Source organism: Lolium perenne, chromosome 4 (assembly GCF_019359855.2).
Source record: "Lolium perenne isolate Kyuss_39 chromosome 4, Kyuss_2.0, whole genome shotgun sequence".
Lineage (NCBI taxonomy): Eukaryota > Viridiplantae > Streptophyta > Magnoliopsida > Poales > Poaceae > Lolium > Lolium perenne.
Window position 1 is genome coordinate 217,747,741 of NC_067247.2, and position 27,197 is coordinate 217,774,937.

The 27,197-nt window shown below is 43.6% G+C and overlaps 1 protein-coding gene and 2 long non-coding RNA genes across 4 annotated transcripts; all 3 read left to right on the forward strand.

The window, feature by feature from the left end:
• The first annotated feature begins 9,318 nt into the window (after positions 1 to 9,318).
• Positions 9,319 to 14,848, forward strand: LOC127295011 (serine hydroxymethyltransferase 4). The gene is made up of 4 exons (XM_051324910.2): positions 9,319 to 10,157; positions 12,001 to 12,391; positions 12,463 to 12,564; positions 14,251 to 14,848. The coding sequence occupies exons 1-4, from the start codon at positions 9,480 to 9,482 to the stop codon at positions 14,493 to 14,495; spliced, it is 1,416 nt and encodes a 471-aa protein (XP_051180870.1). The 5' UTR covers positions 9,319 to 9,479; the 3' UTR covers positions 14,496 to 14,848.
• Positions 14,849 to 15,776: 928 nt separating this feature from the next.
• On the forward strand, positions 15,777 to 19,351 carry LOC127295012 (uncharacterized). The gene is made up of 5 exons (XR_011743325.1): positions 15,777 to 15,962; positions 16,043 to 16,209; positions 17,764 to 17,868; positions 18,413 to 18,585; positions 19,003 to 19,351. It is a non-coding gene; the product is annotated as an uncharacterized lncRNA (long non-coding RNA).
• A 1,537-nt stretch (positions 19,352 to 20,888) lies between these two features.
• LOC127295013 (uncharacterized) lies at positions 20,889 to 23,177 on the forward strand. Of its 2 annotated transcripts, none has more exons than XR_007847376.1 (2): positions 20,889 to 21,768; positions 21,956 to 23,177. It is a non-coding gene; the product is annotated as an uncharacterized lncRNA (long non-coding RNA). The 2 variants fall into 2 exon arrangements; XR_007847375.1 differs by having other exon boundaries at positions 22,690 to 23,177.
• The last annotated feature ends 4,020 nt before the right edge of the window (positions 23,178 to 27,197 follow it).

Here is a 27,197-nt window from a genome sequence, read left to right on the forward strand (position 1 = left end):
GCCTTGCTCTAGTAGAGCTTTGCATTAGGGTAGCTTGCAAGAGTATAGCTTGCCTTGATTGGTACAGTGATCAAAGTTTTCTTCCTCTTCTTCGTAGAAGACCTCCTCCTCCTCGTAGCCTTCGGTACTAGCGTCTATAAACGGATACGAGGTATACAATCACCAAACAATCCTTAAGTACTAGACTTAACACTCAATTGGTTCACACAAGATAATCTAGCATCACAACATTATTAACATGGTGGTTGGCTTTGTTTTCCTTTTAAGAAAAATAATTTCCTCTCATTGAAATATTTATTAGGGTTTCTATTTATTTCCTTTGAGAAATAATTTCCTCTCATTGAATATTACTAAGGTTTAATATCCTCAAATAATAAGTATGAGATCATGTTGAGCAAAGTCACCACTTCATATTTATTCATTTGGGAAAATGATTTAAATGAGATAATACCTCTCATACAATTTAAATACTACATTTTAAAAGATTTAATATCATCAAGTAATAGAATATGAGGTTCTATAGACTAAGGTCATTACCTCATATTGAATTACTTGGGACATTGATTTAAATGAGGGGATACCTCTCATACTATTTAATTAATAAATTGGGGTAATTTAAATGGACTAGAAATGGCCACATAGCCATTATTTTGCTCTAGCCCATGATCATGGTAAACACTAATGCTATATTTTACATATTCATGTAAAGCATTTGAAATGTGAATTATGAGAGTTAGAATCAACCCAAAATGAATTATGGTTGATTTTTGATAAATGCTTGAAGTTTGAAAAGGTACTGCCTTGTTATTTTTATTGCAATTGTTCTACAATAGATCAAGGGTTGAGACAAGTGGGGTGGGATAGATATTTTCTTAAGCTTTCCAGAAATATTTAATTTACAATTTTTGGCTCAGTAGATATTCTCCTATTTAAATTTGAACATGGCATCAGTATAGAATTTCAGCTAAAAGAAATAATTCGAATTTGAATTAACGGGCTTGGAGGGAAATGCTAACGGGCCAGAGAGAAAAAGAAAAGAAGGCCAGCCCAGCAGCGCATCTCGCACGCACGGGCCGCCTGACAATGGGTCCCACACGTCAGTGTGTCTTAAAACACCGAAACGGTACGCGCGCTAAGATCCGTTGGATTAGATCATGATCGAATGGTCGACGCTCGTCGTCGTCGACGACGAGCGCGAACCCTACTGTCGGCGAGCACTAGGGGGTCGGCGGCTCACTGGAGGTCCGGCGATGGTCGGCGAGGCTTGCAGAGGTCGTGGAAGACGACGGCGAAGCTCCTGGTACCGGCGGCTGCTCCTGGGGTGGCTCCAATCGAGGGCGAGCTTCTGCGACGCTCCGGCGGTACTCCGGCAAGCAATTGGTGGGCTACGGACTAAATTGAGGCGGGGGAATGCTCGAGGAGGGGTTGTGATAGGAGAGGAGGCGATTGGTGTGGAGAATGAGGGCCGGGGTGCGCTCTATTTATAGCGGCGACGAGGTTCCAGGCGCACGGGAAGGTCGACCATGGCGACGACGCTACAGTGGCGGAGAGGCGTGGGCGAGGATGCAGCGCTGTTCAGGGCGTCACGGCGATGATCACGAGTGTCATGGCACGGAAAATGGTGGTCTGACGCGGCGGGGAACGTGACGCGAGCTGGCAGTACCGTGGCGGAAGTCGACGACGAGGACGACAGCGACAAGGCTCTCCGGTGCGAGCGAGCATGTCTGGGATGGAGCTGGTGGCGTGATGATGCTCGGGGCAGAAGCGGAAGTCAAATGGAGGACGGAGACGATGGGGCGATGACGTGCTCTGGCGCGCTCTGCTTCGTGTCTGCGCACGCTCTGGCGTCACGGGCTGACGTGGGCGCGTCCTAGCCAGGGCGTTGCACGCTTCTCCTTGGCCAACAGCGGTGTCCATCATGTTCAGCAGAGAGAGAGGAAGGTCAAGGACAAGGTGGGGTGAGCCATAAGTGAGAGGAGAGAAGGGTTGGCATGGTGGTGACATGATCACCTCGGCATGGCCATGTTCTGGTCAAATTCATCATGGTACTGTGGTACAAGTGCTTGGCTTTGTTCAAGGGGTGCAAGAGGAGGCTGTGGATGACATAGGGCTTGATGGTTTAGGCTAAGATCCTCTGGTTAATAGCATATATGATCATTCCAGATTATTGCACACAAGGTGCTCGACACAATGGCCGCATGAAAAATATTTTTGAATTTTGCCAAACTCTTTTATGGGTGTTGTTCAAATAATGTTTGGCATCTATTGGTGGTATTGGTTTGCAAAATGGAATCAATTTGGAGAAATTTATATTTGAGGTGATCTTGTTTCTGTTTCAATGTTGGAACTTTGCATTCTTATAATAAGCAATTAAAAACGTCTCTTTGACGAGTTCTTGGATGAGGAGCAAAGAGTTGAGAAGGTTTAGTTTAGAAATCTCTTAATACAGGGGCTCAAAGTAGGTACCCTGATATAATTGTGACATTTGACCATTATCATATGTGACTTGGTTTTGATATTTCTTTTGATTTGTTTTGCATTTCTTTGATTCAAATGGTATTATTTTGAGTTTAGTAATGTTTCCAACCCATTTACACAAAGTAAAATGGCCTAGGTTAAGATTTTGCAACAGTGGCCATAGGCTCATATGTGATGCAAATTTTATTTTCCTTTCTTTGTCTTTGTTTCTCTTTGATCCAATTAGACATGGTTAGGGTTTAGAAACATTGTTAGATGCTTCAAACAAACATTCATGGAAAGATCAAGAGATTCATGCATGAGCACTATGCACCATTTAATTCAAATTTTTGTTGGTTCCAATTTTTGAATAATGGAAACTCATTTCTTTCTTGCTTTGAAAACTTGGGATGTTACAAGTACTCTGGCCCGTTTGATTGCGCTGTTTCTTTAGTCATGTTTTGTATAGTTATTTGCAGATCTCATATGCCATTAACTTTCTTGATGTGTTGTTTCGCATGAAGTTCGTTTAAATATTATACAATACAAAAGACATTATCCGGTCGCTACCATCCTGTTCATTCTACTGACACTTGTGTGCATCCACATATTTATAGCCGTATACCCATTAATTTGATGCCAGCTGTTTTTTACTGCATGCTATTGTCGCACTGCTTATATAGTCATGCTATGGGCATTTCCAAACTGGTTGTTCTTATACCACGTCATTAGCTCACCGCTAGCTGCTAGATATTTTCTCTTGCCTGCTATTGTCACACTGCTTTTATAATCATACTATGTACATTTCCAATCTGCTTGCTCTTATACCTCGTCATTAGCTTATAGCTATTTTTTCCATGAATGCTCTTGTCGCACAACTTGTATAGTAATTGTTGCGTGCATGTCTGGTCTTTGTATTATCGTAGACTAACTTGTCAGTGTTATTTTTCCTAGAGATTGATCATGCGAACCGCTTATTAGAACATCCAACATTAACAGCGGTGACGCTAGGGAAGGTTGGAATCTGAGTTCTTAGTTGGTAATTTTTGCAGTTTACTTCTGTTATTATCTATACCCTATATGCATTGTTCCTTATGCAATAGATTAACACTTAGAACCCTGCCATAGCAATGACATTCACGCTTTACTATGTTTTTGCCTATTTGATATGCTTGTCTTGGAGCAACCACGAAGGTGATTTGAACCTGACATCTAGTCATTCTTAATGCTAGTTTACTTTATGTGGAAAATGTTGGCATTATAGTTATATTCATTCCCTACTCTAAATCTGAATATCTGGAATTCTTATATCATGCAAAGCAACATCTAGTTGGTTTTAATCTGATATCTGGTAAATATTATCTTATTCATTTGGCAGCTCAAGTTTTTTGTTATTTGAAACCAGCTGACTTTGTCTTAAATGTGATATCTAAACACAAATTAAAGACAATGGAGCAGGAGGATTAGCATTTCACCTGATGGCTGAACCTAAAATCATATCTTATCTTGTGCTTATTTCTGCTACATGTTGTTATCTGATCTCTACATTGCATAATACATGTTTGAATAGTTCATTGTTGTAACTATGTTTGCAATATTATCAGAATGCAGTTGTAATGAAGCAGTCATCATTAGAAGATAGTCGCCAAAAAAGAATCTGTAGCGACCCTATGCAACATTTATATGTAAGTTTGTGCTTAGTATAAGTTCCACACATTGTCTTGTGCTTATTTATGTAACTTGTTATTATCTTATATCTACACTGCATAATACATGTTTGAATAGTTCACTGTTGTAACTATGTTTGCAATATTACTAGAATGCAGTTGTAATGAAGAAATCCTTAGTAGAAGATAGAGGGCAAAAAAAGGTTCCGTAGTGAGCCTATGCAACGATATAATGTAAGTCTGTGCTTAGTACTTGTGACTATCTCATATCGACAATGCTTAATACATGTTTGCATAGTTCATCGTTTAACCCTTTTTGCATTATTATTAGAATGCAGTTGTAATGAATCTTCATCAGAAGAGAGGCCCACAAAAAGTTCTGACCTTTCTTCTGATGCATCCTCCCATAGCCGTCAATCTAGACCATTCCTTTCATCAAACAGTAAATATCTCAAGGTTGTACTGTATGAAAGACATGGTGTTGCTGCTTTAAGATTTGTAGCTGATATATTGAAAAAGACTACAGAAGATTCAATCAAGGCGTTTGCCAAATATCAGCGTATTATTGATGATGCTAATAGAAGCCCTCCATGATTATATGTAATTTTTTATTTGGGCACATTAATTGCCTTGTAATTTTCCTAATTATTTTATTTGTGTATGTAATTGCGTATATCATTGATATCAGATTTTAGGCCCATGAAATCTAATGAGCCTTCTCATAAGCCTAACTTGGCCGGCCCAGAATGCAAGTTGACTAGTCAAACGAGCAGGGCCCTAGTACTTACTTGGTCGACCCACCTACTGTAGTGTGGGACCCACTTTTATATTGGGCCGACCCACTTACTTATTGGGCCAGCCCAATTACTTTAAGGTGGACCCCACCCACTAATTAGGCCGGCCCGGTAACAGGAAAGTGGGACCCACGTGCTTATTGGGTCAGCCCGATAACCGGAAAATGGGACCCACATGCTTATTGGGCCGGCCCACTAACTTAGTGGGACAGCCCACTTGCTTTATGGTGGACCCCACGTACTAACTGGGTCGGCCCGATAACAGGGAAGTGGACCCACATGCTTATTGGGCCGGCCCACTAACTTACTGGGCCAGCCTACTTGCTCTATAGTGGACCCCACTTACTAACTAGGCCGGCCCGATAGCAGAAAAGTGGGACCCACATGCTTATTGGGCTGACCCACTAACTTATTGGGCCAGCCCACTTGCTTTATGGTGGTCCCCACTTACTAAATGGGCCGGCCCGATAACAGGAAAGTGGGCCCCGCATGCTTAGTGGGCCGGCCCACTAACTTATAGGGTCAGCCCACTTGCTTTATGGTGGACCCCACTTTCGAAATGGGTCGGCCCGATTACAGGAAAAGTGGGCCCCACATGCTTAGTGGGCCGGCCCGTTTGCCGGTTGACCAGTCAAACAAAGCCATTCAGCCCGGCCCACGTGCTTAGTGGGCCGGCCCATTTGATTTAAATTCTGGAGATTTTAAAATGAATTCCAAGTTGGTAATTTGAATTTGAAATTTTCCTTGGAGATAAAAAAAATCAAGGAAAATTCCAAATAACTTTAAATAATTGTTAAATCAAATATTTTAAAAAAGGGAAATTCTAATATTCCAAATCTTTTCCTTTTGAGGAAAATCCTCAACAAAATAATGTTAAAGAGTTATAAATTATTATTTACGGAATTAATATTCCAATAAAGCTAATCACACAAATCTTAAGAAATACTCCAAGGAAAGGGATTCAACCAAAAATAAATCCACCATGCATACATCATTTGAATTTTATAACATTGTCCTTATCGGACAATGATGCTTCTTTTCAGAACCCGAGGTCCAGGTTCCATCCAAATCCTCGAACTGCACTATCTCACAGTCTCCAGGCAAGTTCACTCTTGGTCATGCCATATATTGAATATGTTCTATCAATTTACTCGCAAAGCAATATACTTATCACTCCTGCACTGAAAATAAAATGTTATTTTTTCAATTATGAATATGACTATGTGGTGGGCAATAGAACCATGATATGTGTTGATGGTTGAGGTTCCATTGCAAGGGTTCTACTCGTCTAGGAATAATCACCAATGACGTCTAGTGATTCTAGCGCCGTAAATATCGCGTTAACCATAAGCGGAAATACTTTTGTACACCCACGCATGGGTGTGGGTGTTTCCGTCACCGTTCATTTATTCCTCGAGATTCGTGCCCACCATAGTATATAAAAAGATTCCTTTCTCTCTCCTCTTTTTATCCGAATCTCAAAGCACAATGGACGGTGACGGAAACACCCACACCCATGCGTGGGTGTACAAAATCCATATTCTAACCATAAGATCTATAATGGCTCTGGGGAAGTCAGCTCTATCTTTTTCCTTCTTCATATCAACGGACTTGATAGAGCCTGACTGTATGTTACGAGAACACTCAGCGGTTGGGAAATCCTTTAAATCCCCATTTGTGTGGATGAGTGCGCTCTACTGTCTATGATGGATTGTCCGTAGCACATCGTGGGTAAAGCCGTATGATTGGAGATGTCTATCGATGTGCGGATGGACAAAAGGGTGGGTATGTAGGGTCGCGGAGAAGGCGGTGATTGGCTTGGTTCTTATACTAGGCCTCACACCAAGGAAGTGTGGAGGGAAAGTACGCCCGACTGGCAAAAAGGATAACTTCTCTTATGGGAAAAGTAACACACCTCTGCAGAGTGTATTGAATTGTGGTTGTCACTCCCTGTTTTTGGAAGGGAACTGCGAACGCAGCAGGAAAGGAACTCCGTCAAGTTCTAGTCAGCCCGTGAAAACTGGCGGACATAGTTTTCAGAATAAAATAAACCTTTTAAATAAATGTTTGTGAAACATGCATTGACCTAAGATTTTCTGATCAATGGTCGTAGCTAGTGCATCAAACACATTTTCTTTTGAACTTCTTGAGTACCTCTGTACTCACTTTCTTTCGACACCCTTGCTAGGTTGTGACACCGAAGAGGACGCCTACACCGGAGCACCAGAAGGAGAGTATGAGTTGTTCTACGAGGAGCCAGATCTTTTCGGAGGAGTTGAAGGCGTTGACTATGGGATAGTCTACGGAGCAGATGACACTGAGGCGGAGGAGTAAAGACCTACCATAGAGATATCGGAGCCGAGTAGCGTAGTGACTTACTTAAATAAGTTGCTGAGCTCATCATGTCTATTTTCTAGTTTGAAGTTGTAGGGAAATGCACTTTGGCTCATAGGAGCATATGCTCCCATTATGTGAATCCACATTTCAAAGTGTCAAAAAATTCTAAACTAAATTTTTACATGTACATCTAGACATTTTATGTTGGTACACAAGTTTTCAAAAAAACATTTTTCTGTGTCTCCTATAAAAAAGACAAATTTTGATGTTGTAACACGACTACGTACAGGACTTTTTTTTGTCTTTTTTGTACACACCACACAAAATGTTGCTTTTCCACGAAAATTTGTGAACGAACATAGGATATCACGATGTATACCAAAAAGTTTATGTCAGATTTTTTTGACATTTTTAAAATTGTTTTTTTATTATTTTCTATAATGGATGCATATGCACGCGTGTGCCAAAACGCCACCTCGGAAGTTGTAATGATATTTAAGTAAGTAAGATCGTAAGGTGTTCTCATCGGACCTGTGAGAATACCAAGCTGTTAAACTTGTTTGTAATAATAACGTGGAGTGTTATGACCTGCAATATTTCTGTTGTATCACTCTGAGGATGTGATATTTGTGAAGAAGCCGCTTCATAAATGTCATATCAACGACTTGCATACTACAAAATGCAGTGGTATGTTGGGTCACCGCACATGGTGACCGGGCCGTCCACAGCGATGCAAACACGGCCCAGAAAATGCGGCAGGTTTGCGTCTCTGCGGACGCTGCGCGGGCGCAGCGGTCGTCCACACGTTCCTCGCACGGGCCCGCCTGGCAGCGACACTGATGCATCATCTTCAGTGCAACATAACTTATGGGCGGTGCGCTGCAGCTTTTCAGGGCTGCGTTAATGGCGCGCCTCGGCTTCCACGAGCGTGCGCTGTTGTGCGGCGTCGCAGTGGCAGGACATTGAAGGCGAGATGGCGTCCAAGCCATTTAAAGGTTCACTGTCGGCGTCCATTTTCCCGACCACACTATTGCCAGAGTACACCGTATCCACCCGACCGACACCATTGGGAAGAAATGATGGCCGTTCTGCAAAACCAAGAAAGACCACGAGGCTAGCGGCTCGCGGTCCGACAAGAAGCCGCGGGTCGGGCGGTACATCTGCATCGAGTTCGTGCGCCGCCGGTGCCATGGTCGAACACAAACCTGCCTGGAGGAGGCTCGTACCTCAACTCCAGGCGCGTTCCGGTCCGCCCCTCCCCCCCGTGCCACGCGAGGGCTGAGAGCGCCATGACGAGGTGCGCCACCACCGAGCCATCTTGCCGGCCGATCCCCGAGAAGATCCGGCGTACGCGTTGAACTCCCACAACTGGATCTTGTTCGGGACGTGGGAGTTCGATGCGCGCCGCCGAGCTGGATATCTCGGCGACCTCGACTATTTCGACCGCGAGATCGCCGCAGAAGAAGAGGAGAACGACGACGAGGACGAGGAGGATGACTACGCCGCCGAGGTCGAGCGTGGAGACAACAACTAGGACGACGGCGGGCCAGCGTGGGATCCGGAGACCCAACCGCCGGACATTTGCGAGGAGGAAGCCATTGCCATGGCACTGGCCAATAGCGAGCTCGACGAGCTCAACAAGCTCGCTATGTGGGACGGGCTCGCCATCTAGCTTCGCGAGTCAGCGCTGCGCAGGGGAGGCCGGTGACTCCTCCGACCACGCCGATGCGTTCCAACGACCGCGCGCCGGCTACTGCTCCTTCAACGGCTTGGGATCTGTGGCCACCATCACCACAGCCTCCTGCGCCGCCGACGGCGTGGCCGTAGTTGCTGCAGCCTTCCATTCCTCCGCCACCGCTAGCGTACCAGCTTTCATGGCCAACGCCGGAGTTCATCTGGCATTTTTTTAAAGTTTTTTTTATCTTTTTTTATTAATGTAAATTATGACTTTATTAAAGAGAACAAAATTATGGGTCGTGTGGCTCGAGCACCGACGTCGATTTCGGAGTGATCGCAAACGGCGAACACCCACACCAACCCCCGACCGGCGCATTCCGTCGAACAACTTCCCGCACCTACCCCCACCCCCTCCATCGGCCGGCACCTACCTCCCGTAGTTCCTCCACCTCCTTTCCTGTATATCGTAGCCCCTCTTCCTATCGCCGCCTCTCTACTGCCTGCACAGCTGTTCTTTTCCACCTTCTCCGTCCACTTCGCCGCCGCCATGGATTCCGTCGCGTCGTGGGGGCTGACCTCGCTCGCTGACGCCGATCCAGATGTCTTCGACCTCATCGAGAGGGAGAAGCGGCGGCAACGCAGCGGCATCGAGCTGATCGCCTCCGAGAACTTCACCTCCTTTGCCGTTATCCAAGCTCTCGGCTCCGCTCTCACCAACAAGTACTCCGAAGGTATGCCGGGCAACCGCTACTACGGCGGCAACGATGTCATTGACGAGATCGAGAATCTCTGCCGCGACCGCGCTCTCGCGGCGTTCCGCCTCGACAGTGCCGCATGGGGCGTTAACGTGCAGCCCTACTCCGGCTCGCCCGCTAACTTCGCCGCCTACACCGCGCTCCTCAACCCGCACGACCGGATCATGGGTCTCGACCTCCCGTCCGGCGGACATCTCACGCACGGCTACTACACCGCCGGCGGGAAAAAGATCTCTGCTACGTCCATTTACTTTGAGAGCTTGCCGTACAAGGTGAGCGCCGCCAACGGGTACATCGATTACGACAAGCTGGAGGAGAAAGCCATGGACTTCCGCCCCAAGCTCATCATCTGCGGCGGCAGCGCATACCCCAGGGATTGGGACTACGCCAGGCTCAGGGCTGTCGCGGACAAGGTCGGGGCCATGCTGCTCTGCGACATGGCGCACATCAGCGGCCTAGTCGCCGCGCAGGTATAATCTTCACAAACTGATCTCTACTAGCTAGTAATGCATTCAGAAATTGATCTCGCTCTAAGATTTTTCTTTTATCTTGTTACACGCCTGCATTTTCCTTGTTGTATGTCATGAAGATTGGATCTAGCGATCTGCGGACCAATGAGAATTGGCTGTTTCCATCTTGTTTGTCGTGATTTGCAGTTTTATGTAATTGAACTAGTGTATCTTGTAACTGTATGGATCTATCAGATCTGTGCATGTTTTACACAGTGATTAGTGCTGACTAGCTATGCGGTGTTTTAATAGAGGCAATCCAAAATATGGTTGGTTAGATTTGTCTTACTTAATAAGACACATATGATAATTAATTTGTGTAATTAACGTGTCTCCAGTTGTTCTTCTTGATGTCCTCTTCTCCCTATCAAGTAATTGATAGTACTTCATTTTATTCATGCCAACTGTAAAAGTTTCTAAAATGTTATGTAGTTGTATTTAGGACAAAAATACTACTCCATCCGTTCCATAATTCTTGTTGTGATTGTGCTTCAAATTTGAACTCAAACCACGACATGAGTTATGGAAGGGAGGGAGTATATATTTTAAAACGTTATGTACTTGTAATTAAGACCAAAACACATGATTGCAGAATCAAGGATATTCTTTTTTCTGATAAAACATGCAACAATCAGGATTTAAGTTTAAGTGATTTCTTTTGTTGCGATCAACAAGGCAATTAAGAGCCTTCGAACATATTCTTAGAAACATATCCTTCAGTATATATTTTTAAAACATTATGTACTTGTAGTTAAGAAAAAGCACATGATTGAAGAATCAAGGATATTCTTTTTTCTGATAAAACATGCAACAATCATGATTTAAGGTTAAGTGATTTCTTTTGTTGTGGTCAAGGTAATTAAGAGTATTCAAACCATATGCTTAGAAACAGCTTAAACCGAACAGCGATAAAATATAGTAAATGACTGTCTGTACAGTGTGCACAAGTTTGAGACACATCCATGAGGAAACATCAGAACAAGTTTGATCTCCATGCCTGTACGTTCACTCAGTTTGACTGCCACACTAAACTTATAATTATTTTTATACCTATAAGGCTATAACTGATGCACATTGGAAGGCTATGAACAATCTGCAGATGCACCTCTAGTGAGTGGTCGACCTAGGATCAAAATGACCCTGTTTCCATAATTTTAAATTGGGGTGTCATGCACACTACACACATATGAAGTATATCAAAGAAAATAATTTTTAAGCGGTGTCAATGTGGATTCTCTAAGCTATGCCAAGTACGCACCTGCCTCTAACGTTGGTATTTAAATAATAATTGTAGGTTATTTTTTGTTTGTGGAAATGTTTGAACACATTGTGAAAATTTGATTATGTTTTGTGCACTGGTTAACCTCCTGAATGCTAGGTCGTTTACTATCCTTCTATACATAGGACAAAAGGTCCCATTTCATGGCATGATATATGGCACCGAATATATATGATGTGCTACTGGACTCAAGTGTATGAACATATTTGATACATATTGAATGGTCATCTGTCTGTTTGGTGTTTTGTCAGAGGAATTAAATGTTTAGTTTTGTGTTTCTCAACTTCTGACTTCCATTCCTAGAAGAAAAGCACAATACTACTGTTAAGTATACTAATGAAGAAAGCATATAATGTACCATGAATTTTGAAGAGAATGTCCTATTAATTTTGTTCAATTCTGATCATCTTTCTGTAGGTGTTTTAGGTATATTAGAACAGATAAGACTAATCACTAATGAGTGTTTAATTTTGATGTAGTCCTATGGCATCTAAAATGTTTATCTTCTCCTTTCCTTTTATCTAGGAAGCTGCAAATCCTTTTGAGTTCTGTGATGTGGTTACCACTACCACACACAAGTCTCTCCGAGGACCAAGGGCCGGCATGATCTTCTACCGGAAGGGCCCTAAGCCTCCAAAGAAGGGTCAGCCTGAGGGGGCTGTTTATGACTATGAGGACAAGATTAACTTTGCAGTATTCCCATCACTCCAAGGTGGTCCTCACAACCACCAGATTGCTGCCCTTGCTGTTGCCTTGAAACAAACCATGACACCTGGATTCAAGGCCTATGCAAAGCAGGTCAAGTCCAATGCTGTTGCCCTTGGAAACTATCTCATGAGCAAGGGATACAAGATGGTGACAGATGGAACTGAGAACCACCTTGTTCTATGGGATCTCCGCCCTCTTGGGTTGACTGGTATGTAGTTCATTTGTGTGAGTTGGTTTTCTAGCAGCCTATTATCAGTTAACGTATGCTATCATTTGTAGGAAACAAAGTCGAAAAGCTCTGTGACCTTTGTAACATTACACTTAACAAGAATGCAGTCTTTGGTGACAGCAGTGCATTGTCTCCGGGTGGTGTCCGCATTGGTGAGAATCACTGCGTCTGCTTTAAAGTTTTAATTACATCTGTTGATGCTACAAGCCTGAAGCCATTATTGCTTCCTCCACCATATATAGGTGTATTCCTATAATGTCTGCGGTGAAACTTCTCCAACTTTGACTTGAAGTACATATACAAAGTTATTTAGATTAGTATGCAAAAAAATATCATTAGATTGGTTATGAGAAATATTTCCATAAAATTGGAGCTGTACAATTTTTTAATAACATTACCATATGGAAGTAATGGTCATAGTTAAATATTGGAGACTGCCTGTAACTAAAGTATCATCTATTTACGAGTGGAGGAAGTACTACTGTTTACTTCGTATTACGTACATTTTTGTGCTTGCAATTAGGATCATTGTGACCTTTTATTCACCACTGTTGAAGTGATGATTTTCTGTGAAATAAAACAAGTTCATGGTACATATTAAATTATGACAACATTTTGGGAGATATCTTCAATAGTTTGAGGTATATGTTTGTAATGGATAACAGATAGCTGATCCACATGCTGCCAAAACTATGATGATGCACTTTCTAATTTCACATTGTAAATCTCTACTCCTATATAGTGTACCAATTTCGAATCGGCCTCAGAGCATCAATTTACCTTCTAAATCTAATGCTTGAAAGCAGCAGTATTCACGGTGAACAGTCGCCTGAACTGCCTCACCATTTTCTAGAACCAACCCATATTCCTTACCCAAAAAATGCCATGCCTTGCTGTCATATTTGTTGAGCTGAAGCAAGATTCGATAATAATTAACAATTAAGCACGTGAGGGTCCTTGTATGTACATTTGTTTTCGACATGGTGTACATTCTTGTTTATATATTTTATTTCCTCCTTTTGCCACCAATCAATGGTGATTTCCCTTATACTAGTTTTCTACCTTTCTAATACAGTACAACATTCGTGCATTTGTATATCCACAATGTTCATTTGCCTTGAATTATTTCGCAAGGACACTCCATGGCTTCTTTTTCTTGTGCCAAAATCACTCCATAATGTCAAGACGTTCGTGTATACATACTAGTGGTATAGTGTGTTAGATTCTTCTGTTTACTTATTGGGTCTTTCTTAAGTTGAATCACTATGTTAGGGATTATCTGCTAATTCTTCTCATTTTCCCACTAAAAGTTCTTCCTGCAAATTCTTATAAATGGATAGTAAGAAATGAACTTTGTCCTGTGTCCCTGCGGGTGTAGTAACTGTATCATATGTATGATGGGACACAATGTAACAACATTGAAAGAAGATATTGGACTTCCAAGCTCAGGATCATCCTTGTTATAATAATAATTTAATCTGACAGTGCCTGTTAATATATCTACGAAGTAACAGGATCATTCTAAAAATTCTCATAGTTAGGGGTTCTTCTTATCTGCAGAAGATATATGATGCTATGCAATCTATGAAGGTCATTAACGGATACTTTGCAAAATCAGGAAATTAAGCTAAACTAGATGCAAATAGGGGTTATTCTTATCTGCAGAAGATGTATGATGCTATGCAATCGATGAAGTGCATTAATAGAAACTTTCCAAAATCAGGAAATTAAGCTAAATTAGATGCAAATGTGCATGGAAACTACTATTTTGTTTGATGAATTGATGGTGTCCTTTATATTCTTATTTCCGGTTAAGATTTTCTGGTTATTGTTTTCAGGTGCTCCTGCGATGACTTCAAGGGGTCTGGTTGAGAAGGACTTTGAGCAGATTGCTGATTTTCTCCACCAGGCCGTGACAATCTGCCTGAACATCCAAAAACAGCATGGCAAGCTGCTCAAGGACTTCTCTAAGGGCCTGGTGAACAACAAGGTCATTGAGAACCTGAAGGTCGAGGTTGAGAAGTTTTCTACTTCCTTCGACATGCCTGGCTTCACACTGGAGAGCATGAAGTACAAGGAGTAGGATGATGCCTACGGTGTGGTTGCGTGGTTGCATGAAGTACAAGATGTAGGATGATGCATACGGTGTGGTTGCATGGTTGGCTCTGCTAATCGTCAGTTTGCTCCGCGCTTCTAAGCCTTCTTCGGCACCATGCAATCCTGATGTACTGCCCCTGGTGATACGATGTTTTTTTATGAATTTTGTTTGCTCGCTTTGGATAGGTCCATAGCCCCTCCCACCTATTCCTGCTCCGTTTGCCGTCCACATTGCATAATGTTTTGTTGTAGAATTTGTTTGCTTGTAATCATGGAATGGAGTATTTGCCAATAATTTTTATAGTGTATTCAAGGGGGGCGGAGTGGATTTTTATTGGATCCTGAAAGATCTCCAATAGTTTGTTTAGCAAGCTGGGTTTTTTTTTGTTTTGAGAGGAAGGGAGGCGTATCTAAAGGTATAAACGACGCCCCCCATAGGGGGCCTCACAACGCTTTGAGATTTTCAGCCGTCGGATCTTCCCGCCAGTGCGATCTGGTCCGTTCGTTGTTGCCTCTCCTCCCACTAGATAAAGCCATGCAATGGCCGTGTGCTACCCGCCTCTGGCTGCTATTGGGCCCTACCATCGTCCGGGCCCACCTGTCTGTGACTGCGGGTGAGAATGGTTTCGGTAGGCGTGGTTGGGTAGGACAAAAATATCCCCTCCGAGACAAAACTGCCCCAGCCAACCAGACCATCCAAACCCTAGCCAATCCTCTCCAGGCAGCTTTCCTCGCGATTTCTTCCTCCCCTTCTCCCCCGCGCGGCCACCACTCCATGAGCTCGGCCCAGCGCCGCCGGTGGAGCGACGAGGCATGAGCGTGCGGGAGAGGCGCCGCTGGTGGAGCGCAGCGCGCGGAAGCGGCGCGCCGGTCGAGCGCGCAGGAGAGGCGCCGGCGATGGACCGTAGTGCCGCGGGAGCAGCACGCCGGTGGAGCGACGACATCGAGCGGGAGCGGCGCCGCCCGTGGACACAACATCCTATTCCCACAGCCAATCGTAAGCCCGCTTCTCTCCCCAATCCCTGCCTCCCATCTCTCCCCAATCCACTCCTCCATCTCTCCCCCAATCCCTTTTGATCCGTTGGTTTTCCCCATGGCTAGAGCAGGGAGAGGCAAAGGGAAGCATCCCACCATCTAAGTATATGCTTATGGGGAGGACGGGTTCAGAACGCCAAGATTCCTCCATTCTTTGCTGGCATCGGTCCAAAGACCTAGGTGATTTTTCTCTCATTTGTTCATCCCCAATCCGTCCATGTGTTCCAGGTTTAGACAATATGAGCAATTATTCAGCAAGATCTGAATTAATATCAGTATTAATTGGGCAAAATATTCAGATTCTCTAATTATGATTCTTCCTGAATAATTCCTGATATTGGGGAAACCTAGGCATTTCGGCAGGTCATCCTAACGTCTGCGGTTCATCGCTCCTCCGCACCATCGAGAGCACTTAGAGGTCGCTCCTTCTCTCCTCTACCCCCGATCTGATGTCTTGTCATGGAGTGACTGAATTTTTGTCCGTTCTTATCCGTCTAGATGCATTTGATTCAGCAGTATAATGGATGGTTCACTGGTGAAGCTCTACTCAAAAAATGGGGTGCAACAACACGGACTCCCAGGCGAACTGATGTTGCTGTGGTCGCTGCTTGTTGAGGGCAGAGCTAGATGTAGCTGACCAAGACTACAGATGGTCCAAAACCAAGGTGAACCACACATTTTCCTGCTGGTTTTAGCTGTCCACAATTGCACTGATTTGGGATGGTTGTTGTTAGTTCGTGCGAGGAGACATTGGATGATAAAAGGGTCCTTTTGGTGCATGCCTCAAATTTTGATACACTCCCTTTACAGCTCTTGAATTAGCGCACCTCCTGAAATTAGTGATTCAGGCTTAGATTGCTTTATTAAAATTGACTGCCGTCCTATTATTTCAACCTTATAGCCCATGCCATATACAAACTGCCGTGCTATTTGGCATTGGTTAATATACCATACCTCTCTCCATATCATTAAAGTTTAGATCAGACTTCTTGGTTACGGTTATACATTCATAAACCACTTAGTTTATTTCTTTCTTTCTGAAATTGAGCCATTTGTTTGATGCTTCACCCCAATAGCTCATATGAGTTTCTACAATTGTTTCTCATGGTATTTAGTCTAGCAATTACCTAAGTTGAGCATCATGCTATTTCAAAGGTCTTCGTTTTTCCGGTGTTTTAGTATTGTATTAGAACTAGAGGCTTGGTAAGGTTATCATTTTTAGGAATTGGTACATAGTCATTGCTAGAATTTAGCTTGCTGCTAGACTATTCTTAGGACATCCTGTTATTTAATGCGGGAAATGCTCTTCAACGAAGCCATGTAAATCTACCGCCAATGTTAGTAACATGGAATTGCTCACTTTATTTGAGCCATCTGATTTTCACAATCAAGTGATGTCGTGAGAGTGTGGAAAGATAGTTCTAGTTCTACCAGTTACAATTAAGCATTTGTGATGCTGCCAGATACTTCTAGCCAAAGTCATTCTGTGCAAGCGGACGATGGTCCTGATGTAGTGGTCCTTTTGGTTTCCCAAGATGTGGTAGGGACACCGCAAACACTTATGTTTTCATGTTTTCGTATTGTTTCTAGCGCCCGTTAATTCGATTTGAGATTAAAGCATATATATAGAGAATTATTTTTGTTTTTGCTCTGGTCTTTTGGGCCATAACAGGAAAAGAGATAAAAGTACATATTTTTGGCCAACAAATTTAATCGTAGTATATAACCTGCAAATTTCGCCCCAAGATTTACACCTATAATATGAATAGCAAGTATGCAGTAGTGTGGCCTGCACATCACTTCACTTCGGTGCAAAATCCAGAAGGATTTACAAATTTTATTTATTACTATTTGAAAAAGGTAAATTGCAGGAGTAAAATAACCGACAAAGTAATTTTGATTACTTCTACACTATGGTTTCATCAGTTTTCTATTATATTTCAGGCATAAAATCTTGCTCCTAGATGCAACAACTGCTTTATCTCCGCGGAATATTGGAGAAACCTAGAATCATGCTTTATTGTTGCCTATAATTCTGGTCTTGTGCTTTTATAGTGTTGTTCTTTCAGAGTCTTTCACTCTGCAAATTCCTAAGGTGGTTGTCATTGACATGTCAATTATTCATTCCTGGTAGGCTTAGGTTTCAGGTTGCTTTTCCTATCTTTGTTTGCTAAAGGACTTGACAGTACCACCTCTCATCATGGTTATCTTACTTGCAGACTCCTCATGGACTGCGTGTGGGTTCTTCTTTACACCAATGGATACTTCTGATGGTGGTACATGAATTTTCAAGCTCACCTAGGACTCCACCAAATACCACCTATGTATGTATTCCCTTATTTGGATGACTATATTTGTTTTTGAGTGTTTTCCTGTAGTATATTTATTAGGACAACTCTAGATATGATTTTATTTGCTGATGACATGTACTCAGTTCACTTCTGAACATGCCACCCTTTGGAAAATATACCAGTTAACAGATCATCGTTTTGATGTCTGCAGCTTTATTCTAAATTGGTTACTCTTACAGCACTGAAGTGCATTCATATTTTCTTCGAGATTCGTTTTCTTGGATAGCCATGGCTCATATTTTCTCATAGTTGGTTCCTCTTTTTACTCATAATAATGTAGCCTTCTAGATCATGGAAGATTACTGCATACATTTTCTAATGTAGTAGATGTATACCACATTGATGCAGACATGTAATTTGTATTACCATTCTTCTTGGTGCGGTTGATTTTGGACACAAATGAACACAAATCTCATGAAACAGAGAAGAAATTGCATGCACTCAGTGCTAATTAGGTATTCAGTGTGCGACAACTATGTTTTTATTTTCATGTCCTATAACTTCTATTTTTATGCAGTCTTAAAGATTCTTTACAAAGATATATTGAATGGTTTCCTGATGGTGTGAGCAAGACTATTATTGGAAACAAGACATGAATAGTAGAGTGAAGGGTTATACAAGATTGGTGTTCCATCAATGGATGTAGTTGGTCATCTATAATTAAAACTGAATGCTATGGTATCACTTCAGGTACACACATTCCTTTTGACTTTATGAGGATTTGAAGGGTTTCTACTATTTTACATCCCTATCATTTTTTATTTGGGCACTCCAGTTTTACAGATTCTTTGTTGTATATTCGCACGATACTTTTGGTGCATTTAGATATATTATGGGTTGGTACTCTTGGCTGGATTGGGTCTAGCTAAACACTGAGAATTCTGCTCCTATATTCCTTTTCAAAAAATAATCCTTTTTTTGCCGTCTTTCATTTATTTAAATTTGGCCAGCTAGCCGCTACTTTCTTGGCTCATATAGCTAGAAATGTTCATTTATTTCCTGTTGTCATCTTATGTTCTCTTCTCCTAAGTGGTGATTTTTTTTGTGATCACCACATATATATATATATTTGGATTAAAAGTCATCCCTGGCTTCATTTTGTTTCAGGGTGTTGCTTCTGTAGAGGCTGCGTTTAACTCTCCTTCAGGTATATGTATTTCTACACCCCATGTCTCCATTCTTTTTATCTGCTTAATGATGAATGGTAGGCTATTCAGAGTTAAATGTATAATATAGGAATAAAGATGTCATGTGTATTATTACTGCTGTAGGGCAACGCTGTGACTGTAATTTTGTTTTCTAAGTGGAAATGGGATGGGGCTGAGGCATGTTAATCTGAAATAAATATCATATATAGGAAGAAAGATGTCATGTGTATTATTACTTCCTTTTATTACGAACAAATAAATAGATCACCAGTTGTGTATCGATTTCAAGATATTATCTTCAATACTTTTTTTCTACATGTTATATAATTTTATTCATATTCCTTTTTACCCTACTGATGAGGTCTAAGACCCCGTGTGTGGCCCGATCTCGCGGATTGACTTCGAAACCAAGGGGAGAGATGGGAGAACGCGAGGAACACGAAGAACACGACGAACACGAGGAACTCCGAGACTCACGCACGCACACCAACCCGATACACCCGATGCTTACCTCCGTGGCTCGATGGACCACGCCAATAGAATCTCCGAGGAAGAGGCCGTGGCAGAATTCCCGGAGAGAGATTGGGGTTGGAGAGGAAGAGCTTGATGAGGGAGAGAGAGTAACTTGTACTAGAATCTCACTCAACAAGATCAAAGTCAACAACCAAGGTGCCTTGATTACAGAGGGATGATACCCAAGGGAGACTAAGCTCAAAGGTAGGTTTGAGTTCAAATCAAGTCTAAAGAGTGAAGGAGGGGCCCCAGCTACTTATATAGGCACACATGGCCAGCAAGGGCGAACAGGTACGCGAATGGATAAGTTAAGGCAGTTTGGTGGGGCATTCCCGTCAGATCCGGTTTGGGTCCGGTCTGACCGGGCCTGTGACCGGGCTGTCCGGTCATGGGTCCGGTCGACCGGGCGCAAACCGGGAATCTGCGAAGAATCCGGTCCTGGGTCCGGTCGTCGTCCGGTACGAGGGAGCTGGCCCGGTTTGCGCCCGGTTGACCGGGCCTATGACCGGGGCGTCCGGTTGTAGGTCCGGTCTGACCGGGTCCTGGACCGGCCAGCGTCCGTCTCTTCCTTGGAGCGCTTCGTGCGACGTCGGCTTCGGCTTCATGATCATCTCCATGTCCAGTTGCTTCTCTCCCTCCCTTGACCTTGGCTTGGCCTCCTCTCCGGGGTCTTGATGCGCCTTGTACCTAATGACACATAGCACGTCGGCATGAGGTAGCAATCCATTCAAAGGGGTACTAAGATCAAGGGTGGTGAGGAGCGAGTTCACCTCATCATGTAGAGCTTTGACTCGGGCTCGTGTCATCGGTCCACTTGGGGGACTTGTTGGTCTTGGTGTAGCGACGTCGGTGACCGGGGCTACATCACCTACAGTCGAGCATCAGGTTATATGGTACTGTTTCCAGGAAAGTAAGCAATTTATTTTACCTTGTCCTCATGTGCTTTCATTCTTATTTTGGTCAGCATTACCTCTTTTCCGGTAAGGACCGACCTATTACACTAATATTCTTACTTGTTGTACTTGCATCTAGAGCTACACAATCGTGATATATGGCAATAGTGAGCTTGAATACCAACAAGATGTGTATTGTAGGCTTTTGTTTGTTACTCTTATTATTTTAGCAAATTGTCTGTGTGATATGCCATTAAAAAGTAATGTTTTGGATCCTATAAATCAAAAATAGTTTAGGAAGTTGGTATGCTCATGCATAAGTGAGTGTTCTCTTGGTTCATGTCTCCAAATTCTTTCTTTTCATGTCACCTTTATTGTGGGCAGAAAATAGAATAGTGTGTATCAAATATGAAATCTGAAACATACTTGTGTTCAATGATGCCCGGTTCTGTCCATAAGCATTGTCTGGTGGAGAATGTTACCCTTAATTGGTGAAAATATCTATATCTATTTCTCCAATTTTTATCATTTTATATAGTAAAGTGTATTTGTTTCTACCTTACTTATTTTGAGAGCGAGTATCAGTTTTAAATTGGTCTTATTTCGACCATTTGATAGTGATAGCCAGCTCCTAGGGTAGATGCAGAAATGACTCAATGCTAGGTTTAAACGATTCATTCATCTTTGTTTTCTCTAAACCTAACTAACTCTTGGTTTGGCTCATATTTCTCATATTTGGTTCTTTTTTTTTACTCACAATCATGTAGCCTTCTAGAATCTGTAGTAGTTTTGCACACAAATTTTCTAATGTAGTTGTTGTGACTTATTGATGCACCCAAAAGTGTCCAGAGACGAATGGACTATTATTTTTTTATTATATCCCTTCTAGAATCTGTAGTAGTTTCGCACACAATTTTCTAAGGAAAGGGGAGCTATTATTCCAAGTATCATTTTTCGTCAGGTGTTCATAGACGATTGCTCATGCTCCTCTCAGATTATGGGCATATGAATACACACAGTTTCAGTTATTGGTAGTGGGTAGTGCCATATTGATGTGAGACTTTGAGAGAGATGTGGAACAAAATTAATGCAGAGACTTTCAGAGGAGATGAATAAATTGTGGTTAGTGTATATGGGCAGTGACAATATTTATAGACTATTTTGATCAGGACGGCGAGGAAACAAAGGGAGCCTGATTATATGCGCACGGAATTATTTTACACAAGATGATTTTCAGAGAACCTCAAAATTGGGCTATGCATGTAACCATCTCAGTGTGCTGTTTTGTGCATTCTAGGTGTACTGCTACAATATTCAAGGTGAGGTTACTGACTGATCAAAGAAAAAGAGACGAGTTTGTTCTATTCAAGTTTATTGTGCATTCTATTTTGGCGAAACAGTTACTAGACTTTAATAAGTAGTAAAGTATATTATTACGGTGGATTATGTGACCACTTGACTTGGTTTTCTATTTACAATTATTTACCTTGGTGCAAAAATTCGCAGTGACCTTATTATTCGATGAAATACGACCAGGAGCAGAGGTGCGAATTCAATGCCCACTCCCATATAACGAAACACAAGTGCTGGGTGTTCTTTGATTGCTTATTAGGAAAGATATTGTCGTCGGTGCATATGTTAACCAAGCACACCATATTCAAGCTTAGCACCTCCGTATTTAGACCTGCTATCAAGATTACTTGATCTGATTTTATTGCTTTTCTCTAGCACACATGATAATCTACCACTTAGACACTTCACTAATTTTCTGGCATATTTTGCATGCTTTCTTGATTCCTGAGTGTGAGTAGCTTGCAGACTCTTCTTTTCCTATACCTCCACTCTATTGAGATTTTGTTATTATGAATTTATATTGGTAGACAAATTACATTGTTACTAAAATTGTTATAGGCTAATTTATGAACTTAAAATGTAATATATCAGCAGCAGAAATAGATATATTTGTTACTTGCATTTCTCCAAATCCTAATGTTTATGCGCCGGTAGTAATCTGCTCCTGCTTGTGCGCTATAATTGTGGAACTTTTATCTGTTCATAGAGATTCTTCATTGATTTTTTGTATATGCTTAAATCCCGTATGGAAGGTGGTTCGATCCCACTAGCATGGACATTTCAAATATTCTAGAATGAACAAATGGATTGCGAATTTGATATACAACCCCAGTAGTATTTGTACATGTCCCTTTGCTAACCCATATTCTATTTAAACTATTTTTTAGGCATGCACAACCATCAAAGAAGTCGCATGTGGAGACATTGGCCAAGAAGAATAAAACCTAACTTATCATCTTCATATTGAGTCGGTGTCAGACAACCATTCCAGTTGGCATGCTTATCTTTTGTTTGTTTTAGGCTCAACGTGGTACCAGCCTCTCATTCCAGCTTTGCTTTTTCCAGAAGTCTTAGCTTTTAGTGTTATAAACTTCTCATAGATGTTTCTTCTGTGTTCTTCTCATTCCCTGGACTACAAAGAATATGTGTTATTCCTTTATGGTCATTTGGTACATCTGAAGTAGGTGCCCTCTTTTCTGATAACGGTAGTACAATTGGTTATCTTATATTACCAAGTTTCGTGTTTAGTGTATCTTGGTGGAGACTGATGAAAGATGAAACATCTGTATGCAGTCTGTTATGTATATTTCCCTACATTCTTTACATCGATTTGTATGTTTAACATTGTTTTTATGAGGTGCTAAAATATCATTTATGTATGTGTGATGCACAGTTCTCTCAGCCTACTATGAAGTGCTTTACAAATTTTTATCAATGGGAAAATATGGGGTCGTGCGCCACTCCTAATTGCTTCCAGTAACTAAGATTATGAGCTTCAGGAGTTATGGAGATTTTTACCTTAATTACTTTAAGTAAAACCTAAAAAAATGTATTATCATATTAGCAGATTATTTTAATTGTTGTTATACAAAAGGAATATTGGCACAAACTCCACGGGATCGTGCGCCAAGGCGCACATTAAAATCTAGTATTCATTCAAACTGAGAGATTACAACGCACGCACGCCAGAAGCCGGTCGAAACGAAAGACCGAGAAGGACACATGGCCAAACACATCCAGAAAGACCCTCCAAAAACGAGAAATTACAAGTAGGTCCCTAGTCAAACTGCAATCTTCCACATCGCCACACTTTGCCGGCGAACCACGCCGGACACGATGAAGCACCCTCGCCCATCCAGGCTTCAAAAGCTGCATAGGGGGCCCGCCCAACGCGGAACCGATAGATCTTGTGGAGAATATCAGCCGGGAAACACGCCAGTGCTCAACGCATCCCGGATCCGACATGCCAGATCTGCCGCCTTCAGTCCACCAAACCGAGCTTGACCAGAAGTCGCTTCTCGATCTGGAGCAGCTTCGCCCTTCGTCAAAACGCAGCAGGAGCCTTCGAAGCCCGTATGATGCAGCCCCGCCTACCGTCGACGCTACACCATGGCCAACGTTTCCCCCAAGTGAACCAATGACCCGAGCCCGAGTGAAATCCATACATGATAAGGTGAATTCACTCCTTTCTACACTCGAACTCGACATAACCTTGGACGGATTGCTACCTCATACCGATGTCTATATGCCACTAGGTACCAATCTCGTCAAGGACCCGAAGGGAGCGTCAAGGAGCCGAGGAGAGGGAAGCCACATGGTTCAAGAAAGAAGAAGGGAAGACCAAAGGGAAGAAGAGAAGAAGGGGAGGAGGAGGTCCATCCGGCCCAGGATCCGGTCCAACCGGGCCCCAGGCCGGACCAGCCGGTCACAGGCCCGATTGACCGGGCGGCAGACCGGATCAAGCCCGGTCCAGACCGGATCCCAGGCCGATGCCAACTGGAAGCAGTTCTGGGGCTCCGGGAGCCCCGCCCGGTCACCGTCCGGCCCAGCTCCGGTTTGGACCGGATGGGCCGGTCCCAGATCCGGTCCAACCGGCCGCCCGACCGGATCGCACGGGTCCGTCCCGACCAGACCTGGCTGGGTCGGTCTCGCTTGTACCTCTTCGACCCGAGTCGCCCTGTAAACCTATATAAGTACCCAGGTCGCCCACCCCTGCTCTTTAGACATAATCTGAGCTTAAAACTACTTTTGAGCTTTGTCTCCCTAGGGTTAGATCCCCTTTGTATCAAGGCAACTCTTGTTGATGATTTGGATATTTGTGAGTGAGATTCAAGTGTGCTCCACTCTATCTCCCTCACCGGTCTCCATCTCCAACCCCGATCTCTGACACGGAATTCTACCTCGCGTCTCTTCCGGGTGATTCTATTGGCGTGATCCATCGAGCCACGAGAGTAAGATTCGATTGTATCGGGTTGGTGTGCGTGTGCTTGTTCTTCGTGTTCTTCGCGTTCTTCATCCTCTCCCTCTTTTCCCCTCTTGGATTTGGATCAATCGCGAGATCGGGCCACAACCTAGGTCTTAGACCTCATCATATGGTATCAGCAGCTTTTGGTTACCGCGATTTTGACCGCCCACCCACCCAATTTCGTCTCTAAAAACTTTTCCAAAAAATCCCCAGAAAATAGCCCTAAATTGCCTTTGGATGGATCTGCAATTTTGTTGCGTTTTGAGTGGTTTTGGTCCATGGATTCGGTGTTATTGTGCTTGATCTACTATTTCCCCCACTTTCTAGCCCCAATTCCATCGTTTTCCTTTGTTTTGGGTCGATTTGGACGGTTTGGCTCAAGAACAGGAGAGAGAAAATGACCAGCCGGTTGAGCAACCGGTTGACCGGCCCCCGGACCGACCCGGCCGGCCCAGGACCCGGCCTACCGGCCACCAGACCGGAGCAGCCGGCCCCTGGACCGGGCGCCACAACACCACCACCACCGCCGACCACCACCACTCCTCTCCACCGCCGACAAGCACCGCCACCCTCCCAACCCACCGGTAAACACCGCCGTGGCCCCACCACCACCGCCGCAACCACAAGAGCATAGGAACCACCCACCACCGGCATACCACCGCCACCACCGCCAAGCTACTTTGACCCGACTTCTCCGCTAACTTGTGTGTGTTTGTTCCGGTTTGAGTGCCTTGTTTGTGAAACTAACCCGCAGCTCCGAAGCGTGCGACGACATCCTCGGCACCCCGAACGTGCAACCGTACTCTTGACACCACCGCCATCATCGCAAGTTGTGTGGTCCGACACCGCCTAACATTTTCATCTAGGTATAACTTGCTCCCCATCTTGTAACCCCTCTTCTTTTGCGATCTATCCTATCGAGCATTGCTTATCAAGTGTTGCGAGACATTGCACGTGGCCCCGATTGTGAGGTGTGTGTGTAGTGTGGATTCAAGCTTATAAGCAATTACTCGTGTGTGGCAAAATAGCAAAAGCGAAGCTAACGCTAACATAGTGCGAGAAAAAGAAAGAAAAGCACAAAAAGAGTGCAAGTGCCATCATAGATACAAAAGAGTTCAAGTGCCACCATAGATACAAAGAGTGCAAGTGCAACCAAATTCAAAAAGAGAAAAAGCTTTTAAGCAAAAGAGAGAAAAGAGAAGAGAGGCCGCGTGTGAATCTTGTTGTCTCTCCGTTTGCAACCAAAGCTTTGCCTCTCCTTGTGTTAGTGTGACACCGAGCACCCTTGCTTAAGGGTACTTACACTTTTTCCGCTCATTCCTTGGTCGCACTAACCCCATTCATCTCGTGTGTGAGTTCCACATCTTTTCCGTGTTTCTAGTGATCATCACTTTGACATTTGATTTTTGGATTTCACCCACTCTTAACAACAAACTTGATTTCGGATTTCGTCTTTTGGCTTTTCACCATACTCACCTCACACCATATTTGCTAGCTTTTGCGTGTGCCTTTTGTGTGAGTGCCCGATACAATTGTTTTTGCTCTCGGTTTGTTGGATCGCCCCGATCTTATCATACCACGGTAAGGTTGCGAGGTAGTGTTCTTCCACTAACAGCCACCATATAGATCTTGTAGTGCTAACATGGGTAGCGAAGAAGAGGATACGGAGGACTACATGGAGCACTTCGAGGAGGATACCTCCTCAAGCACCGCGGATGTGGAGGAACATGTGGAGCTCGACACCGACTATGGCTCCACAAGCATCATCAACATGACCGACATCGAGGAGCTCTACACTGACTATAGCTCCACAAGCATCATCGACATGACCGACATCGAGGAGCTCTACACCGACTATGGCTCCACAAGCATCATCGCCATGACCGACATCGAGGAGCTCTACATCGACAATGGCTCACCAAGCATGGACGGCATGGTGGAGCAACACCACGAGTACGACATCGACGACGTAGTGGAGCAACGCCACGACTACGACATCGACACCATGGCGGAGCCTCACCTCGACTCCACCATGAACAACGCCGGTGCATCCACGTACCGCCGCTTGGCCAATGGAGCTACATATGAAGATAGAGGACCTCCAAGATGGCGCCACCATGAGAGTGCTTGTGCACATGATCATCTACAACGAGTTCATCATATGGATCATCAAGAGCGTCCCCAACATGATCGTCATTGACACTCTTCTCTGAGCTTCACAAGGCGCCGCACGCAACATGCCAAGTCGCATGAGCCATCATCTAGGCATGGCAAGGACCGTCATCGACTCACACCATCTCATGATAGTCGTCGACCACTACCACCTCATGGTCTCCATCGACATACGTCACCCCATGATCTTCGCCGCCACAAGCCACCTCATGATCGCCATTGACCAACATCCTCCAAGGATCTTCGACGACACCCATA